This window comes from Empidonax traillii, unplaced genomic scaffold (assembly GCF_003031625.1).
Source record: "Empidonax traillii isolate 1590-97213 ecotype Southwest subspecies unplaced genomic scaffold, ASM303162v1 scaffold2230:size31665, whole genome shotgun sequence".
NCBI classification, from domain to species: Eukaryota; Metazoa; Chordata; class Aves; order Passeriformes; family Tyrannidae; genus Empidonax; species Empidonax traillii.
The window spans coordinates 3,794-27,667 of NW_020957423.1; the positions used below are offsets into that span (position 1 = coordinate 3,794).

The 23,874-nt window shown below is 62.9% G+C and overlaps 2 protein-coding genes across 2 annotated transcripts; one reads left to right on the forward strand and one right to left on the reverse strand.

Annotated features, from left to right (window-relative positions):
• The first annotated feature begins 6 nt into the window (after positions 1-6).
• MED24 (mediator complex subunit 24) lies at positions 7-16,835 on the forward strand. Its single transcript, XM_027909576.1, has 26 exons — positions 7-61; positions 280-416; positions 2,709-2,791; positions 3,305-3,343; positions 4,698-4,771; positions 5,807-6,030; positions 6,555-6,666; positions 7,162-7,312; positions 7,510-7,623; positions 7,856-7,903; positions 8,045-8,127; positions 8,458-8,544; positions 8,833-8,944; positions 9,495-9,637; positions 10,323-10,360; positions 10,975-11,057; positions 12,286-12,464; positions 12,547-12,646; positions 12,955-13,130; positions 13,247-13,511; positions 13,666-13,847; positions 14,106-14,199; positions 14,520-14,619; positions 16,019-16,096; positions 16,217-16,365; positions 16,516-16,835. The coding sequence occupies exons 2-26, from the start codon at positions 287-289 to the stop codon at positions 16,630-16,632; spliced, it is 2,961 nt and encodes a 986-aa protein (XP_027765377.1). The 5' UTR covers positions 7-61; positions 280-286; the 3' UTR covers positions 16,633-16,835.
• Positions 16,836-19,536: 2,701 nt separating this feature from the next.
• CSF3 (colony stimulating factor 3) lies at positions 19,537-21,127 on the reverse strand. Its single transcript, XM_027909575.1, has 5 exons — positions 21,112-21,127; positions 20,590-20,756; positions 20,188-20,295; positions 19,924-20,070; positions 19,537-19,707 (listed from the first exon to the last, which is right to left on the reverse strand). The coding sequence occupies exons 1-5, from the start codon at positions 21,125-21,127 to the stop codon at positions 19,537-19,539; spliced, it is 609 nt and encodes a 202-aa protein (XP_027765376.1).
• Positions 21,128-23,874: the final 2,747 nt, after the last annotated feature.

Genomic DNA, 23,874 nt, shown 5'->3' on the forward strand with positions numbered 1-23,874 from the left:
GCAGGTGGCGCCATGGCGGTGCCCAGGCGCTGAGGGAGGCGCTCGGCGGCGCCGGGACACGGTGAGGGCCGGGAGGGGAGCGGCGGGACCCGCGGGCACCGAGGCGGCTCCGAGCGCCCCCGAGCACCCCCCGGCCCCGGGGAGCGGGCGGGCCCCTCGCCCGAGATCCTCCGGGGCCCCTGGGCCGCGCTCCCCGCCGGCTCCGCTGCCCCCCTGGCCTGCTCTGCCCTTCCCGGGGGTGGGTCGGGGTTCCGTCTCCCCTGAGCTCTCCGTCCGCAGGGTGACCATGAAGGTGGTGAACCTGAAGCAGGCCATCCTGCAGGCCTGGAAGGAGCGATGGAGCGACTACCAGTGGGCCATAAACATGAAGCGGTTCTTCCCCCGAGGAGCCACCTGGGACATCCTCAACCTGGCAGGTCCGGGAGGGGCTGGGGGGGCTTCTCCCTCCTCGCTGGGCACGCAGGGGTGTTCTGGGGGTGGGGGTTGGGGTGTCACCCCCCTGTGTTCCCCTCTTTGGGCTGCAGACAATGGTATTTTGGAGATCCCTTTTGTATTTCGGTCCCTCCAACCCCTTCCTACACAGCTTTTCACGCCAGAATGCCCTTTCCCAACCCCTTTAGCCCCATCCCTCTGGATCCATTTTGGGGTCATTCCCCCTGTTCTTCTCCCTGTGAGGGTTCAGGAGTCCACACAACCTGCCTTTTGGGACTGAGCTGTGCCAGGAGGGGATTAGGTTGGATTTTAGGGGAGATTTCTTCAGGGAGAAGGTGGTCAAGCATTGGAACAGGCTGTGGTGGAGTCACCATCCCTGGAAGGGTTCAAAAATGTGTGGATGTGGCACCTGGGGGCATGGATTGGTGGTGACATGGCAGGGCTGGGTTAAAGGTTGGACTGGGTGATGCTGGAGGTCTTTCCAGCCCCAGTGATTCCCTGATTCCCTGGTTCTTTCCCTGCACAGGAGGAGCCAGGTGCTGCTCCAGAGGCCGCTTCCCACCCTGGCTAGGGGTGGGGGCGTTCCTTTTCCCAGCCCAATTCAAGGGCATTTCACACAAATCCTGCCAAAGGCTGGGACCTTTGGTTTAAAGATTTGCCAGGCTCTCCTGCTAATTATAGAAACTTGGTGCTGGGATTTTCCCTGTGCAGCACGTCCCCGGATAAATAAACAGAGCCAGGGATCGCTGCTCTGGTGGGTTTAAAGGGAACCAACCCCACAGAGGCAGCAGCTCTCGTGCCTCCCAAGGGGGAAACTTTCCCCAGTGGATATTTTTCCCCTCTCTCCACCCTCCCAGTGAATTTTCCAGCAGTGTCTGGGTTTTGTCATGCCCCAAGCTGCTCTGGCCTGGGTTTGTCCCCTCTGATGTGGGGCTGGAGGGGCCGAGCAGGAGCTGTGGCTGTGGGGAGATGGGTTTGCTTTGGATGGGTGTGCTGGGTGTGGGGGTGATTGGCTGGAGGGCCATTCCTGCTGCTGCCCAGTTTGTCCCCAGGGCTCTCTGGTGCCTGTTCCCACCCTGGTGGCACCAGCTCCTGCTCTGCTGGCAGCGAGGTTCGTGGGGTGCGTGGTGTGGGCTCATCTGTGTACCCCCAAAAACGGGGCCAGAGATGGTAATTCCCTGTGATTTCTTTAGGAACAGGTTTCTCCTGGCCTGGGGAAGGCTCAGGAGCCTGGGCATTCCTGGGGGCAGCCCATGTGCCAGGAGGGGAAGGAGCCACGTCCCCTTTTCCTTTGGGGAGCCCCAAAGGCAGGATGCCAACCCCGACTCGGAGCACATGGGGGAGAGCCCATTCCCAAGGCCCCCCATGGCTGGAACAGCAGCTCCTTTCCTCACCACAGGACTTCCCTGAGCTCGTGCCTTTCAGCTTTGGAAGCACAAAGGAGGGGAAGCTGGCACGGGCTGCTGGGCTCACGGCGGGGCCGGCAGATCGCTGCTGACGCGTCTGCAGCGGGGAGCAGCATGTGGCTGGCTCGTGGTGGCACACTGGGCTGGGCTGGGGAGGGGACGGCTGCCACCACCTTCTGTCCTCATCCCAGACGCTCTTGGCCCAGGTCTAAGCCTTGGAGCCAGACCCAGGGAGTCTCCTGCTCCCGCGCTCAGGATCCGCCGGCGGCTCCTCCCCGGCTTTGGGGCGACAACTTCCCACCCGGCTGCTGCTCCCCCTTTTACATCTGGGTGCTCTGACCTACTTGCAGCCCGAGCCACAGCCCGGGGCCTGCTCGGGGAGGTGCTTCCTGCTCTCTGCCATGGCTCAAATGGGCAATTAAAGGCTTGGCTGAGCAGATGGGACGGGCAGAGCCCCTCGGGCCACCGAGGGCCAGACGGGCAGGGCCGGGCCCTGCGCAGGGGACGGGCAGCCCCGAGCTCAGCCCCGGGTGCCTGGGCAAAAGCCACTCGGTGGAGGCTGCGGGGCAGGAGGGAGGGAAGTGTGTTTGGAGAGCAGCAGGCGCAGTTTTGGGGCTGGAGTGCCCAGAGAGAGCTGAGTTAGCAGGAGGCTGCTTGCGCTGCCTGAATTATTCACTGGCTTGTGCCATGAGGAGTTAGAAAGTTGTGGGATTCAGTGAAATTTGGGGAAAAGCAGTGTGGAGTTGCTGTGGTTGGCGCAGTTGGGCTTTGCCAGCTTCAGTGTGGGGTGAGGGCAGGGCAGTGTGTCAGTGTGTACCCGTGTCCCCACATGCTGACCTGGGACCCCCCGACCCCTCTCTTTCCTTGCAGAGGCTCTCCTGGAACAGGCCATGATCGGGCCTTCCCCAAACCCACTCATCTTGTCCTACCTGAAATATGCCATCAGTTCCCAGGTAAGGACCTGCTGGCACTGCTGGGGGGCACCTCCCTGCCCCAATGAGGTTGGCAAAGAAACTGGGGTGCTCGTGGTGGGCAGACACCCCAAATCTGCCATCTGAGCCTGTCCTGGGCTGGGCAGACACCCCAAGTCCCCCATCTGAGGCTCTCCAGGGCTGGGGCAGGTGATGGAGGGCTCAGCACGTGCCCCAGGCAGGGATGTTTCCATAAATAGCCTCTGCCATCGCCCGGGGTGGGAATTCTGCCCCCCAAGAGCCTCCGCGCTCGCCGTGAGCTCCGCGCTTCCACATCCCGGCGTTTTAACATCGCCTAAAGTTTGTGTGAAACACATCAGCGATCACCTAAAAATGTCTGTTTGGATTTGTGCCGGGTCAGCGCCCCGGCCCCGGCCCCGTCTGCGGTGACAGGCAGCGGGGCCGTGCCCTGACCTTGCCGTTCCTTGGCAACGAGCGCGGCGCTGGCACGGCCCCCGTGTGACACCGCGCTTGTTTTGGCTTTGTGTGTTGTAGATGGTGTCCTATTCCACGGTGCTGACGGCCATCAGCAAGGTACGGCTCGGGCAGGTGCTCCCCGAGGTTTTCGCTCTCTACCCACAACCCACGAATCCCTTTCCCTGCCCACAGCTCCCACCAAATATAGGTCAAGTGGAAGGCGACGTCCTGGGCTGAGTCAGCAGTGGGCAGCCAGCACGGATTAGCACCCGAGCCCTTCCTGGCCCTGCTGGGGATGGGCTGCTGCGGGTCCTGCGGGGTTTTGCGGGTGTGAGCGCCTCGTCCCTCTGCCCTGGGGGGCCTGGCAGGCTCCTGCTCTGTGTGTAACCCCAGCCTGGCCACCGGAAACCACATCCCGCCACAGCCAGCGGCTCTGGCAGTGCCGTGGGGATTGGAGCCGGCTGTGGAGGAGCTGCCAGCGCCGGGGCCACGCGGCTGCAGCCACAGGCCACGCTCGGCCGTGGCTTCCCGTGGGTGTTCCGTGTCCCCATGCTACTTCCATGGGGATAAGCCCTCCATGGCTACCTCTCCGTGGTTTTGGGAAGCCCCTCACAGGTTGTGTCAGACTCCCCACTCCCTGCCATGTCAGGGTCACTTCTGATCTGAACGAAAAACAATCTGAGGGAGAATAATTTCTCTCCCCCTGCCTTGTTGTTGTTATGGGGATGAGAGGAGAGCAGCGCTGGCAGCCAGGGTTGTTTTGGGGGCCCCCAGGCTGAGCTGGGAGCTGTGCCATGGAGCCCTGGCGAGGTGGGGACCCGTCCAGCGGGCTCAGCACCGATCTGGCGGGATGGGTGCAATCCCAGGGTGGGGTAGAGCTGAACCCACCCACAGCTCTGCTCCGAAGGGCACGGGCTCATCGCCGTTTCCCCGGTCCCGCATCGCTGCCCGTTTGGAGGGCGGGCACAGCGCTGACCTTGAGAGCCGAGCCTTCCTCCTTCAGCTCAGCGTGGGCCCAGCGCAGAGCTGCGGGCAAGCTCCGGCCCGGCGGGGCTCCCCATCTGCTCCGGGAGGAGGGGAGGGGACCGCGCTTCTGCCGCCCCCCGCCCCCCAGCCCCGCGGCCAGCCGGGCTGTTGGCGCTGCCAGCCCCACCGGGCAGAGGGTGGGCAGGGGGCTGGCACCCGGCCACCACCACGGCGTCAGGGCAGCACAGCCCCGGCCCGAGGCTGCAGAGAAAGCCTGGCCCCGGCCAAACCCAGCCCCGGCCTCGCTACCCTGGGAGGGCATGACCTGGCCGACAGACAACCCTGACCTACTTCTCATTCAAGTGGCTTCTGGGTGGTTGCCAGGGCGAGTGTCCTGCGGCCGCAGCGCCCGGCCCGGCCCTCGAGGGAGGGCTTGAGGGTGTTTTGGGAGGTGCCAGAGCTGGGCAGCCCCCATCTGAAATCCCTCCGTGTTCCCCTGCTCTAGTTCGATGACTTCTCCCGGGATCTGTGTGTCCAGTCGCTGCTGGAGATCATGGACATGTTCTGTGACCGCCTCAGGTATGATGGGACTGTTCCAGTGCTGCCACCTCGATCCTGGCTGTGCCACGGGCAGCACTGGGAGCTGGTGGGGCCTGACTGATCCCAGGATACTCACCCTGGCAGTTGAGGGCAGATTCCCTCTCCAGCTCCCATTCCCGGGTTGCTGCCAGCTTGGGGAGAGCAGAGGGGATCCAAACCCCACCAGCTTCATGAGAAGCTGCGGGAAACCCCCGCCCCTACTCTGGGATAAACTGGCTGTGGTATTCCTGCCCCGCTCAGGTAGGTGGAGTGGGTGTAAACCCCATCGCCCGAGGGTCTCCATCCCCTTGGAGTGTTTCCTTTCCCTCTGCAGCTTCCCAGGCCCTGGCTGCATGTCCCTGTCTGGTCCTGCCTGCGCTGCCCCAGGCGCTGCCTTGTTTTGCTTCATGCTCTTCCGCTGGTGTTGCAGGACCCAGGGGAGTCCAGACAATTCAGGCCACAAAAACTTTTTTAGAAAGCTCAGAAATCTTCCTGTTAACCCCTGACAGCCTCTTCTGGGAGGCCAGAGGGACAGAGGGAGGAGGAAGGCTGAAGGTAGCAGCTCTTCAATGAAATGAAATGAAGCAGCAGCAATGAATATGCATCAGTGGCAGATGTTGACAAGGAGCTGTCGCTGGCCAACTGCAGAGCCGGCCCTTAATCCGCTCCTGCCTGCTCTGATCCTCTGCTTAATTTGATCAAAACTTCTGGCCCCGATGATTTGTGCATCAGGAGGGGAAAGCATTCACCTCTCGCAGAGCACTGATCGATGCTGAGCCTCTCTTAGCAAGATAATTTGATTAGAAGCTTGGAAAGTTTCCCTGTAGTGGAGTTGGCCAGCGAGGAGGCTGCACCGGGTGGGGGTGGGGGTGTTCCTTCCCCCCCGGCACAGCGGGAATGCTGGTGGGACAAGCAGGTTGGGATCTGCAGCAGAGGAGCTGGGTGGGAGTGCGGGACCTGGGTTTGGGTTCCCCAGCCTGCCCCGTGTCCGTGCCTCAGTTTCCTGAGCACATTCCCGTTTTCCTCCCCTTCCAGCTGCCACGGGAAGGCCGAGGAGTGCATCAGCCTGTGCCGGGCGCTGCTGAGTGCCCTCACCTGGCTCCTGCGCTGCGCCTCCTTCTACGCCGAGAAGGTGAAGGAGCCCCTGGAGCAGGCGGCGGCCGAGAACCAGCTGAAGATGTGCCTGGAGCGGCTGGAGAAGGTGCTCAGCAGCACCAAGAACCGCGCCCTGATCCACATCGCCAAGCTGGAGGAGACGTGTACGTCCCTGCCCCTGCGGAGGTGGCACTGCCACCTCTCCCTTCCCCCTGCCCGGCTCCTGCCGCATTGTCCCTGCGGCTCCAAGCCTATCCATCTTCCAGCCCTGTTGCTGTAACCGTCTCTCCTCCCTGGCTCCGTGCCACCCTCTACCCCCTCCCCTCCGTGCTGCCCTTGGAAGAGGAGCAGAATTAATGTGGAGGCTGCGTGAGCTGTTCCTGGGCGCGTGGCGAGCCCTGTGCTCTGCCAGCCTGGCACAGCCCCGCGCCTTCGGCTGTGCCCATGTCTTGCCAGGAGGCTGTGCCAGGCCAGGCCTGAGGCAGGAGCTGCTGGGGGCACACAAACCCTTGGTTTGGGCTCGCAGACCCTCGATTTGGGCACACGGACCGTTGGTTTGGGCTTGCAGCTCCAGCAGGGACCCCCAGCCTCTGCAGCCCCTCTGTGCTGCTGTGAGCCTTGGAACCAGCCTGCCCAGCTTTTCCATGTGTTCCTGTCCCCCCACTGAATCCCTGTCCTGCCTCCCCAGCCTCCTGGAGCACTGTGGAACAGTCCCTCGTCAAGCTGGGGGAGAACCTGAACAACCTTGGCACGTCCCCGCTGCGGAGCCAGGCTGATGACTGCGTGTCCCTCATCAAGAGGTGGCTGTGTGCTGCTGCTTCATGGGTTTGGGGGGCAAAATGGGTCTGAGCCCCACTCTGGGTGCCCTAAACTCCTTGCTCTGAGGGCTGAGAGCCTCCTGTCTCTCCATGCTGGCTCCCTGCTTCCCTGTCCCTTCCCAGCTTGGATCCCTGCTCTGGCAGTGGGCTGGGGCTGACCAGAGGAGAGGGGACAGGGCAAGTGGTGACCCAGGAGTTGCTCCTCTGGTGACCTGGGGCTCTTTACCATTCCTCAGCTGCTCTGGTCACACCAGAGCTGCCATTCCTGCTCCGTATCACCCTGGAACTGCTCCCAGGTCCCAGGGTCTTGACTGTGCCTTGGAGATTCCAGGCACAGGTGCTCCAGGCCATCCTGCCCCGGGGAGACACAGGGCAGCAAAGGTCAGGGGCTTGGCCAGGGAATGAGAGTGGGACAGGAGGAGCAGGAATCTGTCCCTGCAGGGCCCCAGTGACCCTGAGCTGTCCCCTCCCACCCAGCATCCCCACCATGCTCTCGGTGCACTCGGAGCAGCTGAACAAGACCGGGTTCCCCACCGTGCACGCCGTGGTGCTGCTGGAGGGGACCATGAACCTCACGGGAGAGACCCAGCCCCTGGTGGAGCAGCTCATGATGGTGAAGAGGATGCAGGTACAGAAGTGACAGCGTGTCCTCTTGCTCAGGTGGCCTGGGGCCACAGCCAGGGCTCCGTGCTGTGCCTTCCTGTGCTGATCCTGCTCCGAGGGAGCAGTGGGAGCCCATCAACACCGTCGCAGGGGCTCAGGGGGGTGGAAGATGTGCTTTGCTGCCAGCCCAGCACTGAGGGGGTTTGTGTGTGTGCCCTGCAGCGCATCCCTTCCCCCCTCTTCGTGCTGGAGATCTGGAAGGCCTGTTTTGTGGGCCTCATCGAGTGCCCCGAGGGCACGGAGGAGCTCAAGTGGACAGCCTTCACCTTCCTGAAGGTAGGGGCCATCCCAGCACTGCTCCCAGCCCTGTGCTTGCCACTGCCCTTTCTCCTGCTGAGCCCTGAGCTCTGCCAGAACAATTAGTCCTCCCCCCCTGCAGAAATGCTCCTGTCCCTGTGCTGGGAGAGCAGCCGTGTGCAGCTGTGTCGGTCTGGGCTGGTGCTGCTGGGGGTTCTTGGCTGTGGAGAGGGGTCTGCCCCAGTGTCACACCATGCCCTGTGTCTTTCAGATGCCCCAAGTCCTGGTTAAGCTCAAGAAGTATCCGCAAGGCGACAAGGTGAGTCTGGAAGGCCATCCCTGGGGTCTGTGTGTCACCACGTGTGAGCTGTGTGGTGCTGGTGCCTGGCCAGGAGGCAGTGGGAGGCTGGGGGTATGTTGGGAGCACGCTGGGCTGAGTGCTGGGCTTTGTGCTCGGCAGGATTTCACTGAGGACGTGAACTGTGCCTTCGAGTTCCTGCTCAAGCTGACCCCTCTGCTCGACAAAGCCGACCAGCGCTGCAAGTGAGTGCTCGCCGTGGCCAGGGCTCACACGTGGCCATGTGCCACGACCACCCTGTCCTCTGTGCAGGATCCTGGCAAGGCTGGTTTAGTTTCTGATCCAGTTCCTCCTTCCTGAGGGCCTGGCGCTGCCACACGAGCGAGGGAGCGAGTGTGTGACAGCTGAGTGTGGGTGACGCTGTGTGACACCCCGAGCTGCCCCGGGCCCTGCAGCATCCTCAGCGGGGTGGGAGCGGGCCCAGGAGGGCAGCTTGGGAGTCCCCCTGCCCTGTGGCACTGCCTGGGGTGACAGGAATGCTGTCCCTCAGGCTAAGGCTCTGCTCTCTCTTCCAGCTGCAACTGCATAAGCCTGCTCCTGCAGGAGTGCAGCAAGCAGGGGCTGCTCTCCGAGGCCAACAAGACCAACCTGATTGACAAACGGTACAGCCCCTCCAAAGTCTGGGTAACCCCCAAAAGTAGGGGGGGTGTTTTGGGGGGATGTGAGGGAGGAGCTTCTGTGGCTGGGGCACAACGGCCTAGGGGGATGGGGCATTGCTTTGGGTGACAAGTTGGGTACAGGTAGTCTGTCCCCTCAGAGTGGAGGGGACAGACTCCACCCAGCTGGTGGTGGCCTGAGGTGGTGACTTTCCCTTGGGGGTGCCAGTGGGTGGGAGGAGGAAGGCAGGGTGATGAATTCCTACTCACTGACCTTTCTTTGGGGTCCTCCAGGACAGCGGACAAGGAAAACTCTCCGTGCTTGAAATCCGCCGAGAATGCCAACATCCAGCCAAACCCAGGGCTCATCCTGAGGGCTGAGCCCACTGTCACCAACATCCTGAAGGTGAGTCCTCTCCTGCAGCCGTGCTGGGCAGGCTGGGCTGGACCCCAGAGCGCCTTCCCAGCAGCACCAGTCTCACCAGGCAGCCAGGGTGGCTGGGAGGTGCCTGATCTCCCCCTGAGCAGAGGAATCACTCCCAGCTTTGCTGCTCCGCCGTGGATCCCAGGAGCTCCCCTCCTCCCTCCTAGGAGGCTGGAGGAGCTGTCAGGTGGCATGTCATCAGTGCCAGCAGCCTGAGCCCAGCCAGCTCTGCCCATCCTGCTCAGCCACTCCCCTTGTGCATCTCCCCTGGTCCCCGGGGACTCCCTGTTGTCCCCGTGTCACTCTGATTGTTTTGCTGCTCCTCAGTGACAGGAGATGTTTTTGTACCAGTACCAGGGGCATGGAGGGCTCCATCCCACCTCCCCCAAACCCTGTGTGTCCCTGCTCCCCAAGGCCTCAGGGACAGCTCTGGCCGCTGATCAACTCTGTACCCCCTAAGCCGGAGTTTTACTGCTGTTCCGTGGCACGTGTTCCCTGTGACTTCTCTTTCCTCTTACTGTGTTGGTTGTAGACCATGGATGCAGATCACTCCAAGTCCCCCGAGGGCTTGCTGGGGGTCCTGGGTCACATGCTGTCTGGGAAGAGCCTGGACTTGCTGCTGGCAGCAGCAGCAGCCACGGGCAAGCTGAAATCCTTCGCTCGGAAGTTCGTCAAGTGAGTGTCCACCTGGATGGCACCATCCCTTGTGCCCACGAGGGAGTGGGCAGCCCCCCCAAGCTGCCCCCCACACAGGGCTGGATGTGCCTCTGGCCCAGTGGAGCACTGGGAGGGCTGGGGTCGTGGGGAGGCTGCACCCCTCAGCACCCCATCTTGCCTCTGCGTGAACAGGGCAGAGGATCAGAGCCAGGTTGGTTTGGGGGTGTTCAGAGAACCGAAGGCCCTGGCAGAGCCCTGGATGCAGGGCTGTGTGTCCCTTCTGTCCCCAGACACCCGTGTCCTGGTTACAGCACACGCACAGCACACATGGGGCTGTGTGACGGGCTCCCCCCAGGGCTCAGGCCACACCAGCCCCCATGGGTGCACAGGGGAGCTGTTTAGGGGTCTGTGCTCTGAAACCCCAATAGAGCTGGCAGGGCTGGCTCTGGGGAGAGCCCGTGGGTGTGGGGACGAGCAGCGTGGCCGGACCTGTTCGGCTGCAGGGAGTGGAGACAGGGAGGAGGTGGTTTGTCCCTGCAGGGCTGGAGGGTGTCTGTGGAGCTGGGCCTGGCTTCTCCAGCCCCTCTGTGCTGGGATGGGGTGCAGGGAGGGGTCTGCAGACCGAGCAGCCCCTGCTTGTCTCGGGGGTAGGAATTGGCCTGTTGGACTGATAACGCTTCACTGCCACTCTCTGCCCCTGCAGGCTGAACGAATTCACCAAGCAAATCACCGGAGAAATCTGTGAGTGCGTGTGCGCCCGTGCATGGGGGGATCTGAGCCAGGGCTCCCCCTCTGCCACGTGCTAGGATGCTCTGGGGGCCTGGCTGGATTAAACTGGGACTGGCTGTGGGACCAGAGCGAACTGAGCTGGGGGTGCTGGTGGGGAGGGGGCACAGGGCACGTGGCCATGTGCCAGCGGGGGTCTGGGCACCTGCTGCTCTCATGTGTGTGTCCATCCCGAATGTTGGTGTTCCCTGCTTGCAGAGAAAGGGCTCCCTCTCCCCAGCCGAGCCTGGGGGCCCCTTGGCTCCCTCCCTGGAAGGGGTGATGTGTCAGCACAGCCCAGATAAGGACTCTGACTCCATGTGCGTGTGATGAAACTTGTGGAGTGCTCTGACCTTCCATGGCAAGGGGGTGGCCCAGAGGAGGCCAGAGCTGCTTTGGGGGCTCGAGCAGAGGCAGACAGGGTGGGGGGAGACACTTGGCATGTCCCCTCATTCACACACAAGCACTGGGGGGGGGTTACAAAAACTGCCCTGGGGGGAACAGGTCCTGACCCCTACACTCACGGGGTCCTGCCTTCCTCCTTGTGCTGAGGCTGGAGACACCCAAGGCCTTTGTTTCTCCTCCCTTAGCCAAGAGCGGCCCAGTGCGAGCCCTGCTCTTCGACATCTCCTTCCTCATGCTGTGCCATGTGGCCCAGACCTACGGCTCGGAGGTAAGGATCCTCTGAGGGGCTGGATCCTGCAGGGGGATGGATGGGGCTGGATCTTCCCAGGGGATGGATGGGGCTGGGTGGGGCTGGATCCTCTGAGGGGCTCTGGACAGCGCAACCCCCTCGCTGCCGCAGCCTGCCAGCCTCCTCTAGTGGCCAGCCTGCCCCTGTCCCTGCTGTCCCCACTGTCCCTGCAGCCACCACACTGCCTGGGGCACAGCACCCAGTGCCTGTTACCTGGAAATCTGTCCCTGGGGCTCCATGGGTGCCAGGTGGTGGAGGAGGTCTGGGTGTTGCCTCCCTGAGGACTTGGATCGTGCTCCATTTGTGGACAGTGGGATCAGTGGGAATGCTGCTTCTGCAGTTTCTCTGGGCTGGATCTGAGCTCACTGGGCTTTCCCCAGTGTTACCCCTCTGGTTTGGCCCTGTTGGCTGGGTGGGGGGGTCACACAACCAGGCACTATCAAGTCCTCCCCCATCCGAGGAGGAACTCGCAGCCCCGCTCGGGAAACGGCACTTTGGTTGCATGAAAATTTTTCAAGTTTCAACATCTGTGTGTGCTGGGAGCAGAAACGATACTGAAACACTTGGGAATGTGGAGAGGGGGAGAGAGGGGCCCTGCCCAGCCAGCCCTGGAGAGCAGAGAGGGGGCTTCTAGCAGGGGAGGACGTGCCCGGGGCTGTCCGATGAGGTCTTGTCCCCTGTCCCAGCCTGGTGACTTTCCTGCCCAGCTGCTGCTGAACAGATGTGCAAAACTTCTTTTGGACAAAAATAGCATCCCCTGGGTGACACAGGCTGAGAGGAGGAAGTGACATGTGGGATTCCCAGCTCGTGGCCCCCCCAAGGCCCTCCCAGCTGGGCTGTGTGACCCTTGCACGGGGGACCCTGGGCACAGCTCATTAGAGTGGGGGACACGGGACCCTTTGGGGCAGGACACGGTGACCCCAGGGCTGGTCCTGGCCTGGCATCTCTCCTCCTCTGAGCTGGGCCTTGGTTTCCTGGGGAGCCCTCTGGTAATGGGAGAAACCACAGCCCACAGACAGGAAACCAGTGCCTTAGTGGGGGCTCACCAGTGCCTTACTGGGGGCTGACCAGTGCCCGTTTCTCCCTCCAGGCCACAGGGCGGCGCTGTTTCCCCGGCAATGAACACCCCAGGGTGGGGGTCTCACCCCGAGTGGGGTCCCCAGCAGGGTCCCTGCAGGATGCAGACCCCGTGCCCGTTCCGTTCCAGGTGATCCTGTCGGACTCGAACCCTGCAGGCGAGGTGCCCTTCTTCGAGACCTGGATGCTGACCTGCATGCCCGAGGAGGGGAAGATCCTGAACCCCGACCACCCCTGCTTCCGCCCAGACTCCACCAAGGTGGAGTCCCTGGTCGCCCTCCTCAACAACTCCTCCGAGATGAAGCTGGTGTAAGAGCCCACCCGTGAGCCCCCACCCCAGCTTCCCTGGCCCCGTGGCTGTGCCTCAACCTCCCCACCCCTTTCCCGACAGGCAGATGAAGTGGCACGAGGTGTGTCTGAGCATCTCAGCTGCCATCCTGGAGATCCTCAACGCCTGGGAGAACGGTGTCCTCACCTTTGAGTCCATCCAGGTGGGGCTGGTGGGGGGCAAAGTGGGGCTGTGCTGTGTCCTGAGGAGGGGCCAGGTGTTGAGATGCTCCAAGATACCCTGTTCTGCATCTACCTCAGAGCTCACTGAGACTTGGGAGGGGAGAACTGATGCGGCTTCAACTCTGTGATGCTGCCCTGACCCACTGGGTGACAGTGGGACTGGCAGGGACAATGACACCTGTGGAGGAGGGAAGGGTTTGGACCCTGCATTTGGGATCCGCAGCCCTGGGAGGCGATTCCTGAGCACCCCCCTGTCCGTGCTCATCCTCTGCTCGGTCTCCTCTCCTAGAAAATCACGGACAACATCAAGGGGAAGGTGTGCAGCATGGCAGTGTGCGCCGTGGCCTGGCTGGTGGCCCACGTCCGCATGCTGGGCCTGGACGAGCGGGAGAAGTCCCTGCAGATGATCCGTCAGCTCGCGACCCCCCTGTATGGGGAGAACACGCTGCAGTTCTACAACGAGCGGTGAGCTCGGGCACAGCCTGTCCCTGCCCTGCTCCTGCCTCCCACGGCCATGAGGTTCCCTGCCCTGCTCCCCCTTCCCAACTCCCTCCTGATCCCTCCCTCCCTCTCCTCTGCAGCGTGGTGATCATGAGCTCCATCCTGGAGCACATGTGCGCCGACGTCCTGCAGCAAACGGCCACGCAGATCAAGTTCCCTTCCACGGGCATGGACACCATTCCCTACTGGAACCTCCTGCCCCCCAAGAAGCCCATCAAGGAGGTGCTGACCGGCGTGTTCACCAAGGTGCTGGAGAAGGGCTGGGTCGACAGCCGCTCCATCCACATCTTCGACACCCTGCTGCACATGGGCGGGGTCTACTGGTTCTGCAACAACCTGGTCAAGGTATGGGGGGGCAGGAGGGACCCCCAGTGCCACGGTGGGAGCGATGTGGGTCTGGTCTGTGCTCCCAGTGTGTCCCTGGGCTGCTGGGCACTGGAGGGGAGGGGACAGGCCCACCCCTGCCCGTGCCCCCTCCTCCCTGCCCTGCTCCCTGCAGGAGCTGCTGAAGGAGACGCGGAAGGAGCACACCCTGCGGGCTGTGGAGCTGCTCTATGCCATCTTCTGCCTGGACATGCAGCAGCTGACACTGACGCTGCTGGGCCACATCCTGCCCAACCTGCTGACGGACTCCTCCAAGTGGCACACCCTCATGGACCCCCCCGGGAAGGCCCTGGCCAAGTAAGACCCCAGACCCACGGGAGACTGTGTCCCTAGGGGAGCCTGGCTGGGGGGGTGGGGAGATGGTCTGTGCTGGGATGGAGGACCCAGACACCCAAATTCCTCCCTGGCCCTGGCCCAGTGCTGACAGTTTCCACTCTGGGTCCCATTCCCTGCTGTCCCCCTCTGAGGAGGGACCTGCTGTGTCCCATCCCTGGGCTCACACCTCATCCTCAGGTGGGCTGGCAGCACCTGGCTGTGTCCCTGCCCTGTCCCCAGGCTCTCTGTGTGGTGTGCCCTGAGCTCCTACTCCTCCCACAACAAGGGCCAGGCCTCGGCCCGGCAGAAGAAGCGGCACCGGGAGGACATTGAGGTGTGTCTGGTGTGGAACTGGGGGCTCTTTGTGCCCAAAAGCAGCAGTGTCCATGGGAGGGGAGGGTGGCAGGAGTGGATGGGTGAGACCAGGCTCCCTGCCCAGCTTCTCTGGGCTCTCTGAGATCTTCTGACCTTAAAATCCAGGGTTTTCCCTTCTCTTTCCTGGGGAAGGGGCTGTAATGAGCTGATCTGGGTGTGTCCTGCCCAGGTTGGGATGCTATGGGTGAACAGAGATCATAGTCCTGTGCCCAGGGTGGGCCAGAACAATCCCCTCAGCGAGGGGCTGGTGGGGCTGAACCCCCTCTTTCTTTCCCCCAGGATTACATCAGCCTGTTCCCGCTGGATGACACGCAGCCCTCCAAGCTCATGCGCCTGCTGAGCTCCAACGAGGAGGATTCCAACATCCTCTCCAGCCCCAGTAAGTGTGGGGAATGGGGTGGAGGTGGCTCCAGGGGGGGCACTATCCTGCCTTGCTGTTCTGTTTGGGTGTGAAAGGGGCATTTGCACAAAAATCCTTCCCTTCCCAAACCGGCTGGGTAAGGATTTAGGGCTCTCAAGTGTTATTTCAGTTGTCCTGGAAGAGGGAGAGGCCAAACTCTTTATTTCTGTGATCAGAACAGGTTTCAGGGGTGAGGTTACACTTTCTGTCCATTTTGGTACCCCCCAACCCAGCACGCCACACCTGAGGGGCCCAGGGGTCTTTAAGAGCCGTGTCCCCACAGCCACCCTTTCGTGGGACCAGAGCTGGAGGTGACATTCCTGATGTCTGAGACCAAATCCTGACATTCCAATGCTGTGAACAAGGCTGGGGCAGAGCCTTGGGACACATCCTTGTCCTTGTGGTGTCCCAGGTTGCGACAGCTCCGGTGGGACATGGAGGGGGGTCGGTCCATGTCCTGCCTGGTAGGAGCTGTCACGGCTCCCACATGCATTGTCCACACTCCTGGGCAGTGAGTCAGGACCTTCCCTGCTCATTGTTTCTCCCCTTATCCCAAATGCACTCTTCAGTTATTAGATTTTGACACATCCATTGACCTCTGGTTTTGTTGCTGTCGAAATGTGGGCTTTTCCCTTTATTTCACTTATCTTTTTATAACTCCTGAGGCAGTCCCACCTCTTCCCAGCGACATTCAGGACTTTTTTGGGCTGTTTTCTGCAGTGATGTGGAAACGCTGCTTCCTGCAGCGGCCACGTAGCTCATGTGATTCCATGAGAAAAGTGTGGGAGGGCTTTCTTTTTTTGGTGAGCATCCTCAAGAGCGGCACAAGGTGGGTCCTGCTGATTTGGGCAGGAGCTGAGGACCACGGGGTCTGCACAAGAGCCTTCCCAGGGCATTCCCATCCTGTTGGAGCGGAGCTGGCCCAGTTCCTCCTGCAGAAGCGCCCAGTTGGGGTCAGCTCAACCCCCCTGGTCTGTCTCAGGATTTGCTGCTAGATTTGGACGTGCCTCAGCTCTGGTAGCTGGACTGCACCCTGACAGTGAGATTGGAGAGCTGCTGTGCAGCTGTTGAACATCTGGCTCTCACACAGGATGTGTAACGTGTGTGTTGCTGCTGTTCCTCTCTCCCCATCGTGACATCCCCTGAGAGCAGCGTGGGGATCATCCCCCAGGCTCTGGGCTCCCTGTGGGCTGTGCTCTGTTTCTGGGGTACCCCAGTGGCACAGGCTCAGTTGGGGTGTGGGGGGCCCCAAACCTCTCCCGCTCCACGGGGTCACTCGTGGCAAAGCCCCTCCTGAACTGGATCACCTTGAGTTGCCAGAGTGGGCACATTGGCACAGCCACGAGGCTGTTCCTGACTCCTGTTCTGCTGCCCACAGATCGCTCCATGAGCAGCTCACTCTCTGCTTCCCAGCTCCACACCGTCAGCATGAGGGACCCGCTCAACCGTGTGCTTGGTAAGGCAGGGGCGGCTCTGTGGGGTCACATCCAGCCAGGCTGGGGCACCAGTGGGAGGTTTGGGCCACCCCCAGCCCCCCAGAACTGACCTGACTGTTGATCTCTCCCTGTCCCCACAGCAAACCTCTTCCTGCTCATCTCTTCCATCCTGGGGGCCAAGACAGCCGGCACCCACACCCAGTTTGTCCAGTGGTTCATGGAGGAGTGTGTGGAGTGCCTGGAGCAGGGCAGCCGTGGGAGCATCCTGCAGTTCATGCCCTTCACCATGGTGAGCCCTGCGGCCGTGACACCCCTGTCCCTGCTCGGGGGTGTGCTGGGGTCCCTCGGGACAGGGGCACATCTTGGGGTTCCTGCTGCCTGTCTCGCCTGTCTCCATCTCTGGGGACACTCACTGCGCTTCTCCTGTGCCCCTGGGCAGGTTTCAGAGCTGGTGAAGGTGTCCACCATGTCCAGCCCCAAAATCGTGCTGGCCATCACTGACCTCAGCCTGCCCCTGGGCCGCCGCGTCGCTGCCAAGGCCATCGCTGCGCTCTGAGGGGGGCACATCCCTGAGCGTCCTGGGCACCTCCCTGCCCACCTGGATGCCTGGGATGGCCTCTGTCACTGCCTCACCCTGCCCACGGGCTGCTCCCTCAGTGCCCAGAGCCATCCCCGTGCTGCCTCGTGAGGGCTTCGAGACTGAGACGCCCCCATGATTTTTTTTTATTCTATAAATAATTCAATCCTTTTGTAGAACCAGGTTTTGCCTCATCTCTGTCTGGGGTCCTGGGGCTCCCCAAAATCCCTTGTTCCGGGGGGTGATGGGGGAGTTGGTGACCAAGCCCTGTGCTGGGAGGGGGGTTGAATCCCACTCTCCCTGTCCCGGACCCCTGGAGCGTTCCATGCTGCACTGGGTGGAGCAGGGATGCTTCCCTGCTGTGCTGTCAACCACAAGCAGGCTCTTGTTGGGAATCCCTCCACGTGAGTGTGAGTTCTTGCTGGAATTCCTCCCCATGAGTGTGAGTTCAGGCCTCAAGCACAGCTCCGGTGGCCGGTGAGTAACCGCGGCCTCACCGGCACCGCACCGGCCTCGTGCTGGGACAGGCTCCCCCAGGACTGTCCCCACGCCCCATCATCTGCTCCAGCGGTGAATCCTCCTGGAGTGTCACGAACCCCCAACCCTGAGGGGGTGGCAGGGCTGGGGCGGCTGCGCCTCTGCCCCTTCACTGGTGTTGACTCATGAGAAGGGGAAGCGAGGCCAGTGGGCACCAGCCCTTCCCTCCGGGCACTGCAGCTCTGGGACCAGCTGTGCCCCTGCCCCCTCGGCACCAGTGGAGTTCCCAGCTCACTCCTGGCTGCTCCCAGGCTCTGCTGGATGGAGAGACCCCAATGCACTTGGGGTAGCTGCATGTGCTGGCTGGTCCTTGGCCTTCAGGGAGGGAGTATCTTCCCCTTTTCCCACTGCTCCTGTGGGTTCATCCCCGCTCCAGGGCAGGTGCAGAGCAGACACGGGGTGGGTGGGGCAGCTAACGGAGCCATGGCACGCACTGGGATGGGCTGGGATGGCCTCACCGGGCCTGACACCGGTTTGAGTGCCACGCTGAGCTGGCACCGACCCGCCCAGGCACCGCTGCTCCCCCAGGGGCGGCTCTTTACCGTTAGCCCAGAGCAAAGAGCAGGGCCCGGCGCTCGTGGCCTTCCCGGCTCTGTCAATATTTGCCGCGGCAGCCCCATGGCTGGCGTTGGCACTGGCGCTGCCCCTTCCAGGAAGGGGCTGGAGCAGGAGAAGGGGTTTCCTGTAAGCACCCACGAGGGCCTGATGAGAGCCCAGCCGTGGGGCTCTGGCTTTGTGCCAGCCCCTTCCTGGGGCTGGGAAATCGAGAGGAGGCAGGAACTCCTCCCACTGGCTCTGGGCTCTGTCCCTTCGGGGCTGGGATGAGTGTGGTGAGGGATGATGGTGGTCACAGGACCTGAGCGTGGGCCCAGTGGGAGGAAGGGGATCTGGTGGAGCCGAGGAGCTCGGGGACAGCCTGGGGTGGGCGAACACCCACGAGGGCGAGGCTGAGGGTGGCTGCAGGGGCTTTCTGGGGCAGGGAGATGCCCAGGGGTCTCCTGACGTTGCCACATCCGTTTGTCCATCCACCCTGCCACAAGCACCCTGCTTCCTTCGCCACTGGAAGCCTCGTCCCACCACAGTCGCTCCCGGAGGGCTCTGGGCATGTCCCGAGGCAGCTTTGGAGCAGATTCCCCGTGTAGCAGCAGCACCAGAGGGGTGGGTGGGTCCTCCCAGCGCGGGTGGCTTCCGGAGCTTTCTAGGAATCAGCTCTTGCCCAAGTGGTGCCACCGGGGGTGGGAGGAAGCAGATGCCCCACGGGTGCCTCCTGGTCCTGGGGGGGCTTGGGCCGTAGCGTGGAGGCACCAGGGGGGTTGGTTTCCAACGGCACTGTGCACAAGGGGGGTTGGTTTCCAATGGCACTGTGCACCAGGGGGGTTGGTTTCCAACAGCACTGTGCACAAGGGGGGTTGGTTTCCAATGGCACTGCTGACACCAGCAGCCACAGCCCGGCCCCAAATGCCCCATTCCCTTGTCCCCATGTCCCCATGCCCAGTCACTCCACTTCTTCCCCCCCACCAGCAGGCAGGAGACAGCAGGGCAGAGCAAAAATAGAGTTTATTTCCATTTTTATCACACACATACATATATAAAAAAAAAGGAAAAGTAGCGTGTGTTCCTCAGGGCTGACCCAACTGGAGCAATAAATACAGTACAAAACCCACAGCCCCCATGCCCGCAGCTCCCACACGGCCACGGGACCGGGGCTGCGTCAGGCTCAGGGGGATGGGACCATGTCCAAGCAGCTCCTCCCGGCCAGGGATGGGCACGAATAAGTTAAACTGCAATAAATACCCCGAATTTTGGCAGGGAAGGGGGGGACAGAGCAGAAACAAACCCCCCCAAGCGCTGGTGCTCCCCGGAAAAGCCTCATTCCGGGTGGGTCGCATCCCTACGGCATTTCCATCCTCCCCTCCCTCCCTAATGGCTACTAAATATTAATTACTAGAAATAACACCCGTCAGATGTGTCCCTGCAGGCTGCAGCCCAGGCAGGGAGATGCTGCTCTGGAGCATCCTCATCCTCGGATGAAGGCGGTTTTCCTGTGGGATGCCGCAGGGGAGCCCCTGCAGCGCGAGCCGTGGGGAAACGGAGGCACAGGCGGTGCCACGGCAGCTGCGGGGGCTCGGCTCAGCTCCCCAACCTCGTAGCAGAGATACGCTTGTGTTTAAATATTAAACAAGGGTGATGCTGCACAGATACCCGTGCACGGATCCGCCGCGGGGACCCCCGGAGCGGGGGGAGCATCCCCGGCCAGATAAATATTAAATAGCCATAAATATTAAATAAGCAGAAAAACGGGGCGCTCCTGGGATGTCCCTCGGGTGGGACATCCACGAGCAGGGGTCAGAGGCGGGCGAGGTGCCGCAGTGCCCGGTACGCCGTCTCCAGGAACCGCTGGAAGTTGGCCAGGATGAAGAAACTGCCGACTTGGTGGTGGAAGTGGGAGGAGAAGGTGGGCAGGGGGTCTGGGTTCTCCCCTGGGTACGTCACCGTGGCCAGGCCCAGGTCCTCCATCTGCAGCCGGGCAGAGGCAGCGCAATCAGCTCCGGGCTCAGAGAAGCCCCGGGAGCAGGGAGGCATCCCAGGGATGCGGAGTGTCCCTGCTGGGCCCTCCATGTGCCCCAGGAATGCAGCCCTGCTGCCCCTGTGTGCCCTCCCTGGGGATCCAGCGCCCACCGCGCCCACCCATCCCTGGGGACCCAGCCCCTGCTGTGCCCCCATCCCCCTCACCTGCTGCTGGATGTTGGAGGACAGGTTGGCCGTGTCCAGCTGCAGGGTCTCCACCAGCCCGGCGTGGCGGGGCAGCAGGTCCCTCACAGCGGCCAGGGAGCCGCGGTAGACGCGGAGCCCGGCGCGGATCTGGTTGAAGCAGGTCTCCTGCGGTGGGCACGGCACGGTCAGTGGGACCATGGCGGGCTCTGGGGTGCCCCGAGCCGTGGCAGAGCCGGCGGGGCTGAGCCCTGCTGGGTCCTGGGAGGGAAGGGCTGCACTCACCGCCTGGAAGGAGCGGCTGTGGCACTGCTCCAGCGGCACCTGCGCGATGTCCAGGTCCTGCCGCACCAGCAGCAGCTCTTCCTCCTTGCACAGCTGGAAGGTGTCGCACTGTGGGCGAGGGGGACGGGGTTTAGGACGGCCAGAGGACCCTGACACCCCCCAACACCCCCTTCCTGGGGTGTGGGACCCCCCACAGCCCAGCCAGGAGGAGGGAGGGGATGGGGTTGGACCTGCCACAAGTGTTGGGTGCCCTGGCTGGTGTGTGCCCGGGAGGGTCCCTACGTGCCCCCAGTGGATCCCAGGACGTCAGGGCTGATCCTTGGGGGCCCCGCAGGCTCCCAGCCCTGCAGTGCCTTGTCTGGGACCCCGGGGGTTCCGCCATCCCCGCTCTGTGGGACTCACCACCACGTGCTGCAGCGCGGCCACGTCCCCGCGGATCTTGCGGGTGAACTCGAGGTTCCTCTGCAGGAAGAGCTGGAAGTCCAGGTCCCCGGAGAGCTCGGGCAGCGGCGCCCCGTGCAGTGCCCACCACGGTGCCCACAGCAGCGCGCCCAGCAGCGCCAGCCCACCTGCGGGGACAACAGGTCAGAAACCCACCCGACACCCCGGGGACCCCAACCCCGTGCCCAGGGTGGGGTCAGGAACCTGAACCCCCCCTAAAAGAGCATCCCACAGGCCGTGGGGCAGTGGTGGGGTCTCTGAGTGAGTGGGTGCAGCAGGGGCTACAGGGAGGGGGATTTATGGGTGCTCTGGGGGAAGTGGGCGCTGTGGGGGCAGTGAGCGAAGTGGGTACAATGGGAGCAACAGGAGCAGGGAGAGATGCAGGGGTTGAGGGAGCAATGGGGGCTGTGGGTGCAATGGGAGCAGCAGGAGGTGTGGGGGAAGTGGGAGCAGTGGGGGCTGCAGCGGGTGCCGGGTACTCACGGGTGAGGGAGCACATGGTGGGTGCCCGGCTCGGTGTCTCCTCCTCAGTTCAGAGCAGCCCAGCCCAGCCCGGCCCGGCCTCGCTCTGTCCTGCCCAGCTCTGCTCATCGATCAGGGCATTTATAGCGCGGGCCCCGGGGATTCTCACCGATGTGGCAACCGCCCTGATTGCTTCATTGCCTTAATCACAGCTTTCAGATCCCGGGAACCGGGTGCTCGGACGGGCCCACACTGCGGGGCTTTCCCGGGGTGGGTGGGCAGCGCTGCCCCTCAGCGTGGCTGCGGGTGCCCGGCTCAGCCCTGGCAACAAGGTGGGTGTCAGGACGGAGCTGGTGGGGCCTTGGTGACTCATTAACCTGCTCCCAGAGCTCCCACTGTGCTGATCAGAGCCCAGGGGTCACTCAGAGTGTCACTCAGAGGGTCATTGGCAGGGTCATTTGCAGGTGACCAGGAGAGGGGACAGCGGCTGCTGGTGTCACTCCAGGATCATGCCCATCCCTGTTCCATGTGGGAATCACCCCCTCAGCTGCCCCGGCCCCTCATCCCAGCACCAGGGCGGGTGCTGGTGGTGTGACTGGAGAGTGGGACTCGGTCCTTGTGGGTCCCTTCCAATTCAGAATGTCCTGTGATTCTGACTCTGTGCCCTTCACAGTGGTGGCACCAGCTGGAGGTGGCCAAGGTGTGACCCTGTCCAGGCACCTCCCCGGGGCCGAGGGTGCGACCCCAGGGTCACATCCTGCCCTGCAGGGCGCTGTGGGGCCAGGCTGTGCCCGGTGTCTCCCATGTGCAGCAGCTGCATGAGGCTGACCCCCTTCCCCCCGTGAGGGGCCAACACCCCCTGCCCTTCAGGGAAGAGGCTTCCAGGGCAGCCCCAGGTCTGGGATGACCCTTCCCGGCCCTGCCACGCTGACGTGGGAATTTTGGCTCGTGTCGCTTCCCGCAAGTCCTTCCAGGATGATCCCTTGGGCCGGTGCCAGCTGGATCAGCTCCTGCCCGGCATGGGCTGGATGGGGCAGGGAGGCACCGGCTCTCCCCCCAGCCCTGGGGAGGGTTACCCTGGGGCAGCACTGAGCTAGGGGGGCTCATTTTGCCCCCCTGACCCCTGGCAGGGTCCCATCCCTGAACTCCTGGTGGCTCAGGGGACAGGGATGGGGACAGGAAACTCCCATTCCTGCATGCAGACCTTGCTGGGAGTGGGGATGGGCCACACATCAGTACAGCCCACGGGCTACAGTTTGTGGGGCACAACCACAGCTCCAGCCCCGGGAGCTGCTCCCACCTCCAGCTGGGAAACGAACCCCCATCAGCTGCAGACAATCCACGGGCACCAAACAGAGCCAGGTCTGCCCTCTGGAACCAAACTCTGACCTCCCTTCAGAGCCCGGGAGCACCAAGTGCTCTACCCTCGGACCCTGTGAGAGGACCTTGGAAGTGGGGACTGTTTGTGGGATTTTGGGAAGCAACAGCCCCTTCCAGCTTTGCCTGTGCCCTCCCAGGAGTCAGGGCAAGCTGGTGGTCATGGAGGGACTCGGTGTGGTCCCCCCAGACCAAGGGGGCCCCGAGTGCCCACGGGATCACCCCGGAGCTGATCTGCCCTCTCAGCAGGTTGGTGCTTTCAGGGATTGTGACGAGGGGGTGGGGGGAGGAGGTTGAATCAGCGCCTGGTGGAGCCCAAAGCCCCCCGTCAGCTTTCCAAGGAAGGAAGTGGTTTTGGACCCGAAACTCTGTGGGTGGTGGGGAGTGGGGGGGTGGAGCTGGGGCAGCACAATCCCCCACGTGGGTCTTGAGCTGCCCAGCCTGGCCCTGGGGACTGCCCTGGGCACTCACCCTGCTGTTTCGGCCTCGTGGTCGCCCTTCCTCTTCACGTGGCCCAAGCTGGGAACCCTCATCCCCTTCCTTCTGCCAACACGTCACCGCTCCTGGGGTGTCCCTGTGTCCCCAGTGGCTGCCCCCCTTGGCTAAGCTTCTGCTTTCCCTGGTCTCCCCACAGGATCCTCTGAAACAGGGATGGGCCGGGGCAGCCCCACACTTGACCCTCAGCCGTGGCCCCTGTCCCGGCATGGGCGTGCTGGGGGATTTCCAGATTTTCCCAGAGAACCGATCCCAGATCCTGACAGGATCCACCTGGGGTGGCTGCACGATCCCTGTCACCATCACTCCCCAGGGCTGGGGTTGTGGGGCAAAAGGGGGGCCCAGCCCGGCCCTGTGCCTTTCCCCACAAAGGTCCCCCTGGAACACCATCCCTGAGCTGGTGGGGCCGCTCCCAAACCCTCTGGGACAAAGCTCCAGCCCTCGGGATGCCCGAGCCAGCCCCAGCCCCACCTCGGATCACCAGCCCTGGGGAGGGAGCAGAGACCCCAGACCAGCCCCGTGCCCCCCTCCCCACCCCAACAAACCCACGGCAGGAGCCACCCAGGCTGGTGTTTTTCCTCCTTTTATTTTAAAATTCATAACTGAAGTTTAACAAAGTTTGACCCCGTTGCTGCTGCGGGAGCCGGGGGGGCCCTGGCAGAGCCCCCCGCTCCTGCCCCCTGCCCGCTCCAGCCCCGCTCCCTCCACAGCCCCCCCGGCACCAGCTCCGACATCACCACAGGGATCCTTCCAGGGATGTTTATTGGGGAGGGGGTCCCAACGTGGGTGCAGAGGATTGGGGGCTGCAGGCCCAGGGAACCCCCCGTGTCCCCTCCCACAGTACAGACATGCAGGGATTTATAAAAGGGGGGTTGGGGGGGGCCCTGCTCAGCCACCATCTGCCCGAGGGAC